This window comes from Bombina bombina, chromosome 6 (assembly GCF_027579735.1).
Source record: "Bombina bombina isolate aBomBom1 chromosome 6, aBomBom1.pri, whole genome shotgun sequence".
NCBI classification, from domain to species: Eukaryota; Metazoa; Chordata; class Amphibia; order Anura; family Bombinatoridae; genus Bombina; species Bombina bombina.
The window spans coordinates 581,747,487-581,766,897 of NC_069504.1; the positions used below are offsets into that span (position 1 = coordinate 581,747,487).

The window sequence follows — 19,411 nt, forward strand, 5'->3', positions numbered from 1 at the left end:
GAGCTAGAGGGGGAGCTATATGGACAGCTCTGCTGTGTGCTCTCTTTGCCACTTCCTGTAGGGAATGAGAATATCCCACAAGTAAAGGATGAATCCGTGGACTGGATACACCTTGCAAGAGAAAGGGAATAAATCACATGGTGCACAATGCAGGACCGTCCCGGCTATGAGAAAGCTTGGCAAGCTTGTAAGCGGCATGGCTCTCAAAGTGAAAGTGAAACCTGTATATTCCATAACAGCCTATGAGCCCATAACATCTCACACATAAAAGCAGAATAAAATCAAACAAACATATAAGATTATTCCCTTCTGATGAGTAATCCCCCCTAAGGAGATATTAACCCTTGATTCTATACAGATAAAAGGAGTCACACTGTGACCCTGTCTTCTTGCGTTATCATACATGTATAAAATATGAAACAATCTTACCAGAATCTACCCTGTGGAAGAGGAACAAGGCCCTTCAAGTGTGACACACAGTAGCATCGCTTCTGACATGGACTTGAGTGAAGAAAGCAGGCAGCGAAACTCGCCAACGCTGATTGCCTATGGAGCTGTTAATAGGAGTCGGGATGGTTTCGCAGAATGACTCTCCCTGCATCTCCGGTCTCTAACTTTCATCCATGCGGCTGACAGGACTACTTAAAACTCCAGTCCTATCTCGAAGAGTACTACCCTCCATAAGAGACTACTCCGAAATCTAACACTTCTCTGCCAACCTCCTGTGATGAAAGGCAAAGAATGACTGGGGTTATGAGGAAGTGGGGGAGATATTTAAGCCTTTGGCTGGGGTGTCTTTGCCTCCTCTTGGTGGCCAGGTTCAGTATTTCCCACAAGTAAGGAATGCAGCTGTAACTCTTCCCATATTAAGATGTAAATCCAAATAAACACACTGTTTTAATAATAGCTCCCTATTGCCCCCCCCCCCAATCTAGGGGTATTAACCCTCTCAATCACCTGAAAACATAACTGACTTATTTGATAACCTGCCTCTAAAAAATGGGCTGACAGGACAGTAATGAGTCAAAGCAAATTAAAGGGACAGTCAAATCCAGAATTTGTATTGTTTAAAAAGGTAGATAAAACCTTTATTACCCATTCCCCCAGTTCTACATCAGCAACACTGTTATATTAACATATTTTTTACCTTTTTGATTTGAATCTAAGCCTCAAACAAAATTTAAAAAACAACAACATAATTTATGTAAGAACTTACCTGATAAATTCATTTCTTTCATATTGGCAAGAGTCCATGAGCTAATGACGTATGGGATATACAATCCTACCAGGAGGGGCAAAGTTTCTCAAACCTCAAAATGCCTATAAATACACCCGACACCACACCCACAATTCAGTTTAACGAATAGCCAAGTAGTGGGGTGATAGAAAAAGGAGTAAAAAAGCATACAAAAAAAGAGGAACTGGAAATATAATTGTGCTTTTATACAACAAATCATAGCCACCAGAAAAAGGGTGGGTCTCATGGACTCTTGCCAATATGAAAGAAATTTGTCCCACCTCCAAATAAGCTTTATGAATCAAAAGCTTCAACCAAGATGCCAAAGAAATGGCAAAAGCTTTCTGACCTTTCCTAGAACCAGAGAAGACAAAAAGACTAGACGTCTTCCTGAAATCTTTAGTAGCTTCAACATAATATTTCAAAGCTCTTACAACATCCAAAGAATGTAAAGCTCTTTCAAGAGCATTCTTGGGATTAGGATACAAGGAAGGAACAACAATTTCCCTACTAATGTTGTTAGAATTCACAACCTTAAGAAGAAATTTAAACTAAGTCCGCAAAACAGCCTTATCCTGATGAAAAATCAGAAAAAGGAGACTCACAAGAGAGCAGACAATTCGGAAACTCTTCTAGCTGAAGAGATCGCCAAAAGAAACAACACTTTCCAAGAAAGTAGTTTAATATCCAAAGAATGCATAAGCTCAAAAGGAGGAGCCTGCAAAGTCTTCAAGACCAAATTAAGACTCCAAGGAGGAGAGATTGATTTAATAACAGGCTTGAAACGAACCAAAGCCTGAACAAAACCGTAAATATCAGGAAGCTTAGCAATCTTTCTATGAAATAAAACAGAAAGAGCCGAGATTTGTCCCTTCAAAGTACTTGCAGACAAACCTTTATCCAAACCATCCTGAAGAAACTGTAAAATTCTAGGAATTCTAAAAGAATGCCACAAGAATTTATGAGAAGAACACCATGAAATATAGGTCTTCCAAACTCGATCTTCCTTGAATCTTCCTTGAAACAGACTTACGAGCCTGTAGCATAATTAATCACTGAGTCAGAGCAACCTATATGACTAAGCGTTCAATTTCCATACCTTCAAATTTAACGATTTGAGATCCTGATGGAAAAACAGCCCTTGATACAGGTCTGGTCTTAGAGGAAGTGGCCAAGGCTGGCAACTGGACATACGAAGAAGATCCGAATACCAAAACCTGTGAGGCCACGCTGGTGCTATCAGAAACACATACGATTGTTCCATAATGATCTTGGAGATTACTCTTGGAAGAAGAACTAGAGGCGGAAAGATATAAGCAGGTTGGTAAAACCAAGGAACTGCTAAAGCATCCACCATCTTCGCCTGAGGATCCGTGGACCTGGACAGGTACCTGGAAAGTTTCCTGTTTAGATGAGAAGCCATCATATCTATTTCTGGAAGACCCCACATCTGTACAATCTGACAAAATACATCTAGATGGGGAGACCACTCCCCCGGATGTAAGGTCTGACGGCTGAGATAATCCGCTTCCCAATTGTCTACACCTGGGATATGCACCGCAGAAATTAGACATGAGCTAGAATCTGCCCAAGAAAGTATCCGAGATACTTTTATAGCTACTGGACTGCGAGTCCCACACTGATGATTGACATATGCCACAGTTGTGATATTGTCCATCTAAAAACAAATGAATGGTTCTCTCTTTAACAGAGGCTAAACCTGAAGAGCCCTGAAAATAGCACAGAGTTCTAAAATATTGATTGGTAACCTCGCCTCTTAAAGGTTTCCAAACCCCTTGTGTTGTCAGAGATCCCCAGACAGTTCCCCAACCTGAAAGACTTGCATCTGTTGTGAACACAGTCCAGGTAGGACGAACAAAAGAGGCCCCCTGAATTAATGATGATGGTCTAACCACCAAGTCAGAGAGAGTTGAATGTTGGGATTTAAGTATATCAATTGATATATTTGTGATATGTGATATTTGAGTAAATCCCTGCACAGCATACAAAGCTGTAGAGGTCTCATGTGAAAACGAGCAAAGGGGATCGCGCCTGATGCTGCAGTCATGAGACCTAAAACTTCCATGCACATAGCCACTGAAGGGAATGATTAAGATTGAAGGTTTCGACAAGCTGAAACCAATTTCATTCATCTCGTCTGTTAAGACAGAGTCATGGACTCTGAATCTATTTGGAAACCTAAAAAGGTGACCCGTATTTGAGGAATCAATAAACTCTTTGGTAAATTGATCCTCCAACCATGTCTTTGAAGAAACAACACTAGTTGATTTGTGTGAGATTCGTCTAAATGTAAAGACTGAGCTAGTACCAAGATATCGTCCAAATAAGTTAACACCGCAATACCCTGCTATCTGATTACAGATAGAAGGGCACCGAGAACCTTCAAAAAGATCCTTGGAGCTGTTGCTACGCCAAATGGAAGAGCAACAAATTGGTAATGCTTGTCTAGAAAAGAGAATCTCAGAAACCGATAGTGGTCTGGATGAATCTGAATGTTAAGATATACATCCTGTAAGTCTATCGTGGACATATAATGACCTTGCTGAACAAAAGGCAAAATAGTCCTCATAGTCCCCATCTTGAAAGTTAGGACTCTTACAAAACGATTCAAAAACTTCAGATCCAGAACTGGCCTGAATGAATTTTCTTTCTTTGGGACAATGAATAGATTTAAATAAAACCCCAGACCCTGTTCCTGAAACGGAACTGGTATTATTACCCCTGAAAGCTCTAGATCTGAAACACACTTCAGAAAAGCCTGAGTCTTCACCGGATTTGCTGGAACATGAGAGAGAAAGAATCTTCTCGCGGGTCTTACCCTGAAACCTATTCGATACTGTTAAGAGACAAATCAGGATTTGTTTCCTGTTGCGCTAAGCTATCCAACCAAAAGGTTGATGTAGCCACAACATCAGCCATAGCAATGGCAGGCCTGAGAAGATATTTAATCTCCTGCAACGGAAACGTTTTTTCACTGTAAGAGCAATAAAATTGTGGAACTCATTACCAAAGGAGGTAGTGAATGCCAATACCATAGATACATTTAAAAATAGTCTGGATAAATTTCTGTATATAAACAAAATTCATGGATATGATTGCTAGTATTAAATGGGTCACATTTTAATGGGGTTATTTAAGCTTAACTGGAGCTTTTTGTAAGTATTTTAGATTTGTATAGGTTGAACTCAATGGACTTCAGTCTTTTTTCAACCTTATCTACTATGTTATGTTACTATGTTATGATTCAAGTTTCCTATCTAAAGGATCTTTAAAGGAAGCACTGTCTTCCATAGGAATAGTAGTACGTTTGGCAAGAGTAGAAATGGTCCCATCAACTTTGGGGACTTCTTCCCAAAACTGCAATCTAGACGCTGGCAAAGGGTACAACCTTTTAAAGAAGTACCAGGCTTAATCCATTCCTTAGCAATCACATCAGAAATAGCATCAGGAACTGGAAAAACCTCAGGAGTAACCACAGGAGGTTTATAAACAGAAATTAAATGTTTACTAACTAGTTTTGATATCAAGAGGACTAGACTCCTCAATATCCAAAGTAACCAACACTTCTTTTAACAAGGAACAAATATACTCAACCTTGAAAAGATAATTAGATTAGTCAGTGTCAATGCCTGAGGTAGGATTTTCTGAATCAGAGAGATCCTCATCAGAGTAGGATATTTCAGTATGTTGTCGGTCATTAGAAATTTCATCAATTTTATCAGAAGTTTTAAAAGACCTTTAACGTTTATTAGAAGGCGGAAAAGCAGACAAAGCATTCTGTATCGCATCAGCAATATAACATTTCTTATCAACAGGGATATCATGTACATTAGATGTTGAGGGAACAACAGAAACTGTACTAGTACTGATGGAAACGTTTTCTGCGTGCAAAAGCTTATTATGACAACTGTTACATACTACAGCTGGAGATATAATCTCAGCTAACTTACAACAGATACACTTAGCTTTGGTAGAACTGTGATCAGGCAGCAGGGTTCCAACAGTTGCTTCTGAGAAAGATCAGATTGAGACAACTTGCAAAATGTAAAAGAAAAAACAACATTAAAGCAAAATTATAATTTCCTTATATGGCAGTTTCAGGAATGGGAAAAAATGTAAACAGCATAGCCCTCTGAGCATAGAAGGCAAGAGGCATATAGGAAGTGGGGTAAAAATAAACAAAACATTTTGGCGCCAAGTATGACGCACAAAGCAAAAGGAAGTTGAAATATTTTTTGGCGCCATCATCATCCGGAAATGACGCAACTCGCGTCATAACAGACGCAACCTCGTGAAAGAAACCTGGCGTCAACTAAGACGACGGAAATGACTAACTTGCGTCATCAAAGACGTACCTTCGCGCCCCAAAAATTCTCGCACCAGGAATGACGCAATAAATAACAGCGTTTTGCGCCCTCGCAAGCCTAATTTTGCCAGCGAAATTAAAAGAAAAAACAGTCAATTTGAAAAAAGGACTATATCCCAGGTAAGACAAATAACTTAAACATGCTTCCCAAACTGAAACGGACAGTCTGCAAAAGGAAATATACATAGACCTGACTCATTGCAAATATAAGTAAAATACATATATTTAAAAAGAATACATAAAGCACCAAAACCATAGCCGAGTCTCTTAAATAAGAAAAACACCCATCCTCATACAGCAGATAGACAAACCAGTACTGAAAATAACCATTGAAAAGATTTCCTGCGAGGAAAACCATAAAATCAATAGGCGATACTCCCTTCACATCCCTTTGACAAACACTGTACCTCAGAGGAATTGGGCTTTAAAATGCTTAGAAGCGCTCATCATAGAAGAAATCATAGAAATCTAGCACAAACTTACTTCACCACCTCCATAGGAGGCAAAGTTTGTAAAACTGAATTGTGGGTGTGGTGAGGGGTGTATTTATAGGCATTTTGAAGTTTGGGAAACTTTGCCCCTCCTGGTAGGAATGTATATCCCATACGTCACTAGCTCATGTACTCTTGCCAATTACATGAAAGAAAGGGGATAGTCTTCAGACAGATTTAGCCAATCAGTGCTGACTCCACGGGAGACAGCACAATGTTATCTATATGGCACTTATGAACTAGCACGGTCTAACTGAAAAACTGTCAAAATGCACTGAGATAAGAGGGCTTAGAAATTAGCATATGGGCCTACCTAGTTTTAGCTTTCAACAAAGAATACAAAGAGGACAAAGCAAAATTTGATGATCAAAGTAAATTGGAAAATTGTTTAAAAATTGCATGACCTATCTGAATCATGAAACTTTAATTTTGACTAGACTGTCCCTTTAATGGGACATAAAAGCCACATTTTTTTCCTTTCTTTCATTATTCATACATATAATTTTAAATAACTCATATTTATTTCTAGTATCTAATGTGTTTCGTTTTCTTTGTATCCTTGGTTGAAAAGAATACCTAGGTAGACTCGGAAGCTGTTGATTGGTGGTTGAACATGTATGCCTCTTGTCATTGGCTTTTAGCTAGCCCCTAGTAGTGCATTACTACTTCTTTAGTAAAGGATACCAAAAGAATTAAGCTAATTAGATAATATAAGAAAGTTGTATGACTTATCTGAATCATGAAAGAAACATTTGGCTTTCATGTCCCTTTAATATACTTTTTACCTCTGATTACCTTATATCTAAACCCTGCAAATGTCCCCTTATCTGTGTGCCATTTACAGACTTGCATTTTAGCCAATCAGTGCCGTCTCATTTGTAACTCCACAGGAGTGGGCACAGTGCTATCTATATGACACACATGAACTAGCACTTTCTTGCTGTGAAAAGCAAATAGAAATGCACTTAGATAAATGGCGGCCTTGTTGGGGCTTAGAAACAGGAAGGGATTTAGAGGTTATAAAGTATATTAATATAACAATGTTGGTTGTGCAAAGCTCGGAATGGGCAGTAAAGTCGTTAGCTATCTTTTTAAACAAACATTTTGGAGTAGACTGCCCTTTAACATTGCTGATGTTTTCTTAAAAATAAAAAAATAGTATCTCTAAAAGCTGTCACAAGGACCCTTTTTGTTTCCCCTGAGATGTTCTATTTTTATCACAGGATTTATCAGATGACCACAGCTTCTAAAAGACATGCGAGTCAAAACTAACATTTCATGATTCAGACAGTCTGCGCAATTTAAAACAACTTTCCATTTTACTTCGCTGATCAAGTTTACTTTGTTTCTTCGTATTTTTGTGAAAAACATACTTAGGTAGCCTCTGAAGCATGAACGTGTCTTAAGCACTATGACAGTAGTGTTGAGACAATATGTGTAATGTTATACATTGTTGTAAACACTGCTGCCCTCTAGTGCTTACTAATGTCTACAACATAAACAATGCTGCAATAAAGTACTCAGGACATGTACACGCTCCAACGCCAACCTAGGTATCCACTTCAACAAAGGACAGTAAAAGCACAAAGTAAATGTAATAACAGAAGTAAATAGGCAAGTTGTTTCAGCTAGAGACTGACATGTAGCACATACCCAGAACATGCAGCAAGCAGCTGTAAGAAGCGGAGGTCACACAGGTGAATGGTGTTGTGTAAACAGCCTGAACCCTACTGACTCATGTTGGAACACATTACATTACTGATTCAATACAGCTTTAAAGTTTAACAATTCCCAAACTAATATGTTTGTCATCAGATTCCGCTATGCAATGGCAAATCCATATATGCCTGTTATTTCTTAAGAAAGGGGATTCCAGAGAAACTTTTACAACCATTTGGGCCATGATTACACAAGCTGTTTGTAAATAATTTCAGTGAGAAACCCAAAGTTTTCATTTGATCGCATTTGGCGTTAAAATGGTGGCATGAAATAACACAAAATGGGCCTAGATCAATACCTTGGGTCTCTCTGTTTAAATGGAGCGACAGCAAAAATGCTAAAAATTTGCTGATATTTTGGGGAAGTTTTTCTCTGAAAGTAAAGGGGTTAAAGGGACATAAAACCCAAACATTTTGTTTCATGATTCAGATAGAACATTCAATTTTAAACAACTTTCCACTTTATTTCTAGTATAACATTTTCATTGTTTTCTTGTTATCCTTTGTTGAAAAGCAGGGATGTAAGCTCAGGAGTGTGCATATGTATTCAGCACTATATGGAAGCAGTTTTGTAACAATGTTACACATTAGCAAAAGGACTAGATGGCAGCACTATTTCCTGTCATGTAGTGCTTAAGGCATTTCCACGCTACCTACCTAGGTAGCTCTTCAACAAAGGATAACATGAGAACAAGACAAATTTGATCATGAAAGTATATTTTAAACTTTTTTATATTTGTTTTTTTCTATCTGAATAATGAAATAAAAATGTAGGTTTTCATGTCCCTTTAAATCCAGAAATTACGGAGAACTTTAATCACACACACAGCTCTTACCTTGATTTCCTCCGGTGCCAGGAGAGCTGCGTCACTAACACCCACGGGTGCCACTTCTTCCATGCTTATTGCCGGGAGGTTTGAAACCACCTTTATTTCTGGTACAGACTGAAGGGTAAAACAGTGATATCAATAATCCGTAGCATATTTGTAATCTTAGTCTTTTCTATAATATATTTAAACTTCACTCAAATATATTAAATGAACACTATTTATAGCTAAAAATATCTCTATTTCTAACCAACTCAGCGTACTGTTTCTTTATGTGGCTGCTGTGTGTCATATAGATTTAATCAACATACTTTTAAAGGGCTATTACAGTGCACAAATGATAAAGCTCTCATGTGTCATTTTAACACAAGAAACCCTGCAAGTCTGTGGGATTAGCTCTGTGTATAAACCCTTTGTAGTGGTTAATGTACCGCTCAGCAGCCATAGAGAACTGTTGTAGAATTGGCTGGTGAACCAATCAGCAGCAAAGCTATGTGATTGCCACTGCTAATTGGCTCACCATCCATTTCTCTCTGGAAATAACAGTTCATTGCAACTCCAGAGCGGTACTTTAACTATGTGTGTATCTCAATTGTGGCATTTAAAAAAAAACACAGACTTGCAGGAGACCTAGAGCTAAAATGACATACGTTAACGAATGAGGGCATGTTATTTTCCCCCTATAATAGCCATTTAAAGCAAAAATGTTATACTTCTTTTCATTACACCCCAACCCACCAATGATTATATTTGCACACAGTACATTTATGAAAGACCTTTCTGGTTACATTTTGCATCATTTACAGAGACAGTGCATTAATTGCCCCTATTCTCTAAACTAGTGTCCTTTACAAAATTAACTTCCCGGTCAATGCATAAAGTACCTTAAAATGTCCTGTCACAATTTGTGCAAGTTACATATTGTGCAGCAGGATTCATCTTCTATTAATACTGGTTTCCTTCTTAAAAGGGAAACTGTACTTAGGTTAGCAGCTTATAAGAATGAATTCTTTTCAATAAAGCTGCAGAAAAATGATTTTAAATGAGGTGGTGTCTCTCTCTCCCCCAACTCGCCACCGGGAGATTGATTTCGGCTGCTGCCACTTTTTCCATAGCATTGCTGTAACCAATACTGCAGTGCTGACATTTTCAGTATAGGTGGAAAACCAGAAATTTTAACATCGCAAAAAATAAAAGGAGCTATTTAAAAGGAATTTAAATACACTTCAGTAGATAAAGTGGCTAATTGTTAACACAAAGGGGATAAAATACCATACACTGTCCCTTTAACAAGTTCATAACTGTGGAATAAAAAGCAAATGGTTACCGGTTTTGGTATGAAATGGAAATTTGAAAGGGCATCCAATTTCAAGAATAGAGAATCCATCAGTTTCTGTATTTCCACATGTTTTGGGTTCTCCTCCTCTTCTTTCTTTTCCTAGAGTGTAATAATGTCAGTGACAGATGTTAAAGGGACGCAAGAATCATTTTTAGGTGATAAATCTAAGAGGACATTTCAACACATATCACAGTTTTTGAAAAAACATAATTTATGCTTACCTGATAAATTCCTTTCTCCTGTAGTGTAGTCAGTCCACGGGTCATCCATTACTTATGGGATTATATCTCCTCCCTAACAGGAAGTGCAAGAGGATCACCCAAGCAGAGCTGCTATATAGCTCCTCCCCTCTACGTCATACCCAGTCATTCGACCGAAACCAAACGAGAAAGGAGAAACTATAGGGTGCAGTGGTGACTGGAGTTTAATTTAAAATTTAGACCTGCCGTAAAAACAGGGCGGGCCGTGGACTGAATACACTACAGGAGAAAGGAATTTATCAGGTAAGCATAAATTATGTTTTCTCCTGTTAAGTGTAGTCAGTCCACGGGTCATCCATTACTTATGGGATACCAATACCAAAGCTAAAAGTACACGGATGACGGGAGGGACAGGGAGGACCTTTACACTGAAGGAACCACTGCCTGAAGAACCTCTCTCCCAAAAACAGCCTCTGAAGAAGCAAAAGTGTAAAATTTGTAAAATTTTGAAAAGGTGTGAAGTGAAGACCAAGTTGCAGCCTTGCAAATCTGTTCAACAGAGGCCTCATTTTTAAAGGCTCAAGTGGAAGCCACAGCTCTGGTAGAATGAGCTGTAATTCTTTCAGGTGGCTGCTGTCCAGCAGTCTCATAGGCTAAACGTATTATGCTACGAAGCCAGAAGGAGAGAGAGGTAGCCGAAGCCTTTTGACCTCTCCTTTGTCCAGAATAAACGACAAACAGGGAAGAAGTTTGTCGAAAATCTTTAGTTGCCTGCAAATAAAATTTCAGGGCACGGACGACGTCCAGATTGTGCAGAAGCCGTTCCTTCTTTGAGGAAGGGTTAGGGCACAATGATGGAACAACAATCTCTTGATTGATATTCCTGTTAGTGACTACCTTAGGTAAGAACCCAGGTTTAGTACGCAGAACTACCTTGTCTGAATGAAAAATCAGATAAGGAGAATCACAATGTAAGGCCGATAACTCAGAGACTCTTCGAGCCGAGGAAATAGCCATTAAAAACAGAACTTTCCAAGATAACAGCTTGATATCAATGGAATGAAGGGGTTCAAACGGAACACCCTGTAAAACGTTAAGAACTAAGTTTAAGCTCCATGGCGGAGCAACAGTTTTAAACACAGGCTTAATCCTGGCCAAAGCCTGACAAAAAGCCTGAACGTCTGGAACTTCTGACAGACGTTTGTGTAAAAGGATGGACAGAGCTGAGATCTGTCCCTTTAACAAACTAGCAGATAAACCCTTTTCTAAACCTTCCTGTAGAAAAGACAATATCCTAGGAATCCTAACCTTACTCCATGAGTAACTCTTGGATTCGCACCAATGCAAGTATTTACGCCATATTTTATGGTAAATTTTCCTGGTAACAGGTTTCCTAGCCTGTATTAAGGTATCAATCACTGACTCCGAGAATCCACGCTTTGATAGAATCAAGCGTTCAATCTCCATGCAGTCAGCCTCAGAGAAATTAGATTTGGATGTTTGAAAGGACCCTGAACCAGAAGGTCCTGTCTCAGAGGCAGAGACCATGGTGGACAGGACGACATGTCCACTAGATCTGCATACCAGGTCCTGCGTGGCCACGCAGGCGCTATTAGAATCACCGTTGCTCTCTCCTGTTTGATCCTGGCAATCAGTCGAGGAAGCATCGGGAAGGGTGGAAACACATAAGCCATGTTGAAGACCCAAGGTGCTGTCAGAGCATCTATCAGAACCGCTCCCGGGTCCCTGGACCTGGATACGTAACAAGGAAGCTTGGCGTTCTGGCGAGACGCCATGAGACCCAGATCTGGTTTGCCCCAACGCCGAAGAAGTTGGGCAAATACCTCCGGGTGAAGTTCCCACTCCCCCGGATGAAAAGTCTGGCGACTTAGGAAATCCGCATCCCAGTTCTCCACGCCTGGGATGTGGATCGCTGACAGGTGGCAAGAGTGAGACTCTGCCCAGCGAATTATCTTTGAGACTTCCATCATCGCTAGGGAACTCCTTGTCCCTCCCTGATGGTTGATGTAAGCCACAGTCGTGATGTTGTCCGACTGAAACCTGATGAACCTCAGAGTTGCTGAGGCCAAGCCAGAAGGGAATTGAGAACTGCTCTTAATTCCAGAATGTTTATTGGAAGGAGTCTCTCCTCCTGAGTCCATGATCCCTGAGCCTTCAGGGAATTCCAGACAGCGCCCCAACCTAGCAGGCTTGCGTCTGTTGTTACAATCGTCCAATCTGGCCTGCTGAAGGGCATCCCCCTGGACAGATGTGGCCGAGAAAGCCACCATAGAAGAGAATCTCTGGTCTCTTGATCCAGATTCAGCATAGGGGACAAATCTGAGTAATCCCCATTCCACTGACTTAGCATGCACAATTGTAGTGGTCTGAGATGCAGGCGTGCAAAAGGTACTATGTCCATTGCCGCTACCATTAAGCCGATTACCTCCATGCATTGAGCCACTGACGGGTGTTGAATGGAATGAAGGACACGGCAAGCATTTAGAAGTTTTGTTAACCTGTCCTCTGTCAGGTAAATTTTCATTTCTACAGAATCTATAAGAGTCCCCAAGAAGGGAACTCTTGTGAGTGGCAATAGAGAACTCTTTTCTACGTTCACCTTCCACCCATGCGACCTTAGAAATGCCAGAACCAACTCTGTATGAGATTTGGCAGTCTGGAAACTTGACGCTTGTATCAGAATGTCGTCTAGGTACGGAGCTACCGAAATTCCTCGCGGTCTTCGTACCGCCAGAAGAGAGCCCAGAACCTTTGTAAAGATTCTTGGAGCCGTAGCTAACCCGAAGGGAAGAGCTACAAACTGGTAATGCCTGTTTAGGAAGGCAAACCTTAGGTACCGATAATGATCCTTGTGAATCGGTATGTGAAGGTAGGCATCCTTTAAATCCACTGTGGTCATGTACTGACCCTTTTGGATCATAGGTAAGATTGTCCGAATAGTTTCCATTTTGAACGATGGAACTCTTAGGAATTTGTTTAGGATTTTTAAGTCCAAGATTGGTCTGAAGGTTCCCTCTTTTTTGGGAACCACAAACAGATTTGAGTAAAACCCTTGTCCGTGTTCCGACCGCGGAACTGGGTGGATCACTCCCATTAGTAAAAGGTCTTGTACACAGCGTAGAAACGCCTCTTTCTTTATCTGGTTTGCTGACAACCTTGAAAGATGAAATCTCCCTTTTGGAGGAGAAGCTTTGAAGTCCAGAAGATATCCCTGAGATATGATCTCTAACGCCCAGGGATCCTGGACATCTCTTGCCCAAGCCTGGGCGAAGAGAGAAAGTCTGCCCCCCACTAGATCCGTTTCCGGATCGGGGGCCCTCACTTCATGCTGTCTTAGGGGCAGCAGCAGGTTTTCTGGCCTGCTTGCCCATGTTCCAGGACTGGTTAGGTTTCCAGCCCTCTCTGTAGCGAGCAACAGTTCCTTCCTGTTTTGGAGCGGAGGAAGTTGATGCTGCTCCTGCCTTGAAGTTACGAAAGGCACGAAAATTATACTGTCTAGCCCTTGGTTTGGCTCTGTCTTGAGGCAGGGCATGGCCCTTACCTCCAGTAATGTCAGCGATAATTTCTTTCAAACCGGGCCCGAATAATGTCTGCCCTTTGAAAGGTATGTTAAGCAATTTAGATTTAGAAGTCACATCGGCTGACCAGGATTTAAGACACAGCGCTCTGCGCGCTTGAATGGCGAATCCGGAGTTCTTAGCCAGTAAGTTTAGTTAAGTGTACTACGGCATCAGAAATAAATGAATTAGCTAGCTTAAGGACTCTAAGCTTGTCTGTAATCTCATCCAATGTAGCTGAGCTAATGGTCTCTTCCAGAGACTCAAACCAGAATGCCGCCGCAGCCGTGACAGGCGCAATGCATGCAAGAGGTTGTAATATAAAACCTTGTTGAACAAACATTTTCTTAAGGTAAACCTCTAACTTTTTATCCATTGGATCTGAAAAAGCACAGCTATCCTCCACCGGGATAGTGGTGCGCTTAGCCAGAGTAGAAACTGCTCCCTCCACCTTAGGGACCGTCTGCCATAAGTCCCGTGTGGTGGCATCTATTGGAAACATCTTTCTAAATATAGGAGGGGGTGAAAAAGGCACACCGGGTCTATCCCACTCCTTGTTAACAATTTCTGTAAGCCTTTTAGGTATAGGAAAAACGTCAGTACACGTCGGTACCGCAAAATATTTATCCAGCCTACATATTTTCTCTGGAATTGCAACCGTGTTACAATCATTCAGAGCCGCTAATACCTCCCCTAGCAATACACGGAGGTTCTCAAGCTTAAATTTAAAATTTGAAATGTCTGAGTCCAGTTTACTTGGATCAGATCCGTCACCCACAGAATGAAGCTCTCCGTCCTCATGTTCTGCAAATTGTGACGCAGTATCAGACATGGCTCTATTATTATCAGCGCACTCTGTTCTCACCCCAGAGTGGTCGCGTTTACCCATAAATTCTGGCAATTTAGATAATACTTCAGTCATAACATTAGCCATGTCTTGCAAAGTGATTTGTATAAGCCGCCCTGATGTACTTGGCGCCACAATATCACGCACCTCCTGAGCGGGAGACAAAGGTACTGACACGTGAGGAGAGTTAGTCGGCATAACTTCCCCCTCGTTGTCTGGTGAAATTTTCTTTACATGTACAGATTGGCTTTTATTTAAAGTAGCATCAATGCAATTAGTACACAAATTTCTATTGGGCTCCACATTGGCCTTTAAACATATTGCACAAAGAGATTCCTCTGTGTCAGAAATGTTTAAACAAACTAGCAATGAAACTAGCAAGCTTGGAAAATACTTTTCAAATAAATTTACAAGCAATATAAAAAACGTTACTGTGCCTTTAAGAAGCAAATGAAATAACAATGAACCAAATTAGTTATAGCAACCAAATGTTCACAGTAAATGCATTAAGTTAGCAAAGGATTGCACCCACCAGCAAATGGATGATTAACCCCTTAGTACCCCAAAAACGGATAACAAATTAATATAAACGTTTTTATCACAGTCAAAAGCACAGTCTCACAGGTCTGCTGTGAGTGATTACCTCCCTCAAAACTAGTTTTGGAGACCCCTGGGCTCTGTAGAGACGTCCTGGATCATGGAGGAAGAAATAGGAAGACTGTGACTGAATTTTTACTGCGCAATAAAGCGCCAAAATAGGCCCCTCCCACTCATATTACAACAGTGGGGAAGCTCAGTAAACTGATTTTATTCATAAATAAACGACAGCCATGTGGAAAAATAATGCCCAAAATTTTTTATCACCAAGTACCTCAGAGAAAAACGATTAACATGCCAGTAAACGTTTTAAAAATAAAATTATGAAATGTTATCAATAAGCCTGCTGCTAGTCGCTTTCACTGCAGTGGGGGCTCAAATATAAGTTAAATGTATACAGTATTTTCTTAGTGAAGTTCCATTCCCCAGAAATACCTCAGTGTAAACATACATACATATCAGCCTGATACCAGTCGCTACTGCTGCATTTAAGGCTGCACTTACATTACATCGGTATTAGCAGTATTTTCAATTCCATTCCTTAGAAAATAATATACTGCAACATACCTCCTTGCAGGTGAACCCTGCCCGCTGTCCCCTGTTCTGAAGTTACCTCACTCCTCAGAATGGCCGAGAACAGCAAATGGATCTTAGTTACGACCGCTAAGATCATACACAAACTCAGGTAGATTCTTCTTCTAATGCTGCCTGAGAAAAAACAACACACCCCGGTGCTGTTTAAAATAACAAACTTTTGATTGAAGAAATAAAAACTAGTTTTAATAACCACAGTCCTCTCACACGTCCTATCTATTAGTTAGGTGCAAGAGAATGACTGGGTATGACGTAGAGGGGAGGAGCTATATAGCAGCTCTGCTTGGGTGATCCTCTTGCACTTCCTGTTAGGGAGGAGATATAATCCCATAAGTAATGGATGACCCGTGGACTGACTACACTTAACAGGAGAAATGGATGTTCCTGCACTAAGAAGGGATGAAAAAAAGTTGTTGTAAAGCTTGTGAGATATATCGCTATCTACCAAGAAAGCAGTGGGAGATCTGCTCATTAGCCAATAAGCAACTGTTACCGATCAGCTTTAAAATGTTAAAAGTTTCTGCATTAAAAAATGTTTAACATGCATGCTAGAAAATGTTAGAATTTTCAGTCCTCTTCCATACAGGGTCTAGATATTTCCTTTTACTAGATACTGTATGCTTTTTTTAAATAAATAAATTGATGACTGACAAACATTTAATTCATGCTAAATATATTAATTTCTTTTAGTAAGAAAAACAAAATGTTTTTCTTCAACTTACCTGATTCAATTTCAAATATTCCTGCTCATATATCTCAGCAAGACTCAATTTGCTCTTATCGTGGTCCAAGGTGAGACGCTTCTTGTATTCAAAAGCATTCTCTTTCGGTTTTTCTTTCTGAACGACATCATCCCATACCTTAGAGAGAACAAAATTATTAAAAAAAAAATTTTTATAATTTTGTGATCACTTCATAAGACCTACAGTATATTACATGTTTAAAAAACATAATTTATGCTTACCTGATAAATTCCTTTCTTCTGTTGTGTGATCAGTCCACGGGTCATCATTACTTCTGGGATATAACTCCTCCCCAACAGGAAATGCAAGAGGATTCACCCAGCAGAGCTGATATAGCTCCTCCCCTCTACGTCAGTCCCAGTCATTCGACCAAGAATCAACGAGAAAGGAGTAACCAAGGGTGAAGTGGTGACTGGAGTATAATTTAAAAGATATTTACCTGCCTTAAAAACAGGGCGGGCCGTGGACTGATCACACAACAGAAGAAAGGAATTTATCAGGTAAGCATAAATTATGTTTTCTTCTGTTATGTGTGATCAGTCCACGGGTCATCATTACTTCTGGGATACCAATACCAAAGCAAAAGTACACGGATGACGGGAGGGATAGGCAGGCTCATTATACAGAAGGAACCACTGCCTGAAGAACCTTTCTCCCAAAAATAGCCTCCGAAGAAGCAAAAGTGTCAAATTTGTAAAATTTGGAAAAAGTATGAAGCGAAGACCAAGTTGCAGCCTTGCAAATCTGTTCAACAGAGGCCTCATTCTTAAAGGCCCAAGTGGAAGCCACAGCTCTAGTGGAGTGAGCTGTAATTCTTTCAGGAGGCTGCTGTCCAGCAGTCTCATAGGCTAAACGTATTATGCTACGAAGCCAAAACGAGAGAGAGGTAGTAGAAGCTTTTTGACCTCTCCTCTGTCCAGAATAAACGACAAACAGGGAAGAAGTTTGGCGAAAATCTTTAGTTGCCTGCAAGTAGAACTTGAGGGCACGAACTACATCCAGATTGTGTAGAAGACGTTCCTTCTTTGAAGAAGGATTTGGACACAAGGATGGAACGACAATCTCTTGATTGATATTCCTGTTAGTAACTACCTTAGGTAAGAACCCAGGTTTAGTACGCAGAACTACCTTATCTGAGTGAAAAATCAGATAAGGAGAATCACAATGTAATGCTGATAACTCAGAGACTCTTCGAGCCGAGGAAATAGCCATTAAAAACAGAACTTTCCAAGATAACAATTTTATATCAATGGAATGAAGGGGTTCAAATGGAACACCTTGTAAAACGTTAAGAACTAAGTTTAAACTCCATGGCGGAGCAACGGCTTTAAACACAGGCTTGATCCTAGCTAAAGCCTGACAAAAGGCCTGGACGTCTGGATTTTCTGACAGACGCCTGTGTAACAAGATGGACAGAGCTGAAATCTGTCCCTTTAATGAACTAGCCGATAAACCCTTTTCTAAACCTTCTTGTAGAAAAGACAATATCCTAGGGATCCTAACCTTACTCCAGGAGTAACGTTTGGATTCGCACCAGTATAGGTATTTGCGCCATATTTTATGGTAAATCTTTCTGGTAACAGGCTTCCTAGCCTGGATCAGGGTATCAATAACCGACTCAGAAAAACCACGCTTTGATAAAATCAAGCGTTCAATTTCCAAGCAGTCAGTTTCAGAGAAGTTAGATTTTGATGTTTGAATGGACCCTGTATCAGAAGGTCCTGTCTTAGAGGTAGAGACCAAGGTGGACAGGATGACATGTCCACTAGATCTGCATACCAAGTCCTGCGTGGCCATGCAGGTGCTATTAGAATCACTGATGCTCTCTCCTGTTTGATTTTCGCAATTAATCGAGGAAGCAGCGGGAAGGGTGGAAACACATAAGCCATCCCGAAGTTCCAAGGTGCTGTCAAAGCATCTATCAGAACCGCTCCCGGATCCCTGGATCTGGACCCGTAGTGAGGAAGTTTGGCGTTCTGGCGAGACGCCATGAGATCTATCTCTGGTTTGCCCCAACGTCGAAGTATTTGGGCAAAGATCTCCGGATGAAGTTCCCACTCTCCCGGATGAAAGGTCTGGCGACTCAAGAAATCCGCCTCCCAGTTCTCCACTCCCGGGATGTGGATTGCTGACAGGTGGCAAGAGTGAGACTCTGCCCAGCGAATTATCTTTGATACTTCCATCATTGCTAGGGAGCTTCTTGTCCCTCCCTGATGGTTGATGTAAGCTACAGTCGTGATATTGTCCGACTGAAACCTGATGAACCCCTGAGTTGTTAATTGGGGCCAAGCCAGAAGGGCATTGAGAACTGCCCTCAATTCCAGAATGTTTATTGGAAGGAGACTCTCCTCCTGATTCCATAATCCCTGAGTCTTCAGAGAATTCCAGACAGCGCCCCAACCTAGCAGGCTGGCGTCTGTTGTTACGATTGTCCAGTCTGGCCTGCTGAATGGCATCCCCCTGGACAGGTGTGGCCGATAAAGCCACCATAGAAGAGAATTTCTGGTCTCTTGATTCAGATTCAGGGTAGGGGACAAATCTGAGTAATCCCCATTCCACTGACTTAACATGCACAATTGCAGCGGTCTGAGGTGTAGGCGTGCAAAAGGTACTATGTCCATTGCCGCTACCATTAAGCCGATCACCTCCATGCATTGAGCTACTGACGGGTGTTGAATGGAATGAAGGACACGGCATGCATCTTGAAGCTTTGTTAACCTGTCTTCTGTCAGGTAAATCTTCATTTCTACAGAATCTATAAGAGTCCCCAAGAATGGAACTCTTGTGAGAGGAAAAAGAGAACTCTTCTTTTCGTTCACTTTCCATCCATGCGACCTTAGAAATGCCAGAACT

At 40.8% G+C, this 19,411-nt stretch overlaps 1 protein-coding gene across 1 annotated transcript in view; it reads right to left on the reverse strand.

The window, feature by feature from the left end:
• Positions 1–19,411, reverse strand: part of MPHOSPH10 (M-phase phosphoprotein 10) — a 94,505-nt gene that overhangs the window by 30,522 nt on the left and 44,572 nt on the right. The window contains exons 7-9 of the mRNA XM_053717554.1: positions 16,538–16,675; positions 9,988–10,098; positions 8,670–8,777 (exon numbers count right to left, since the gene is read on the reverse strand). Of these exons, the coding sequence (XP_053573529.1) occupies positions 8,670–8,777; positions 9,988–10,098; positions 16,538–16,675 (357 nt within the window). The remainder of the gene's footprint in view (positions 1–8,669; positions 8,778–9,987; positions 10,099–16,537; positions 16,676–19,411) is intronic.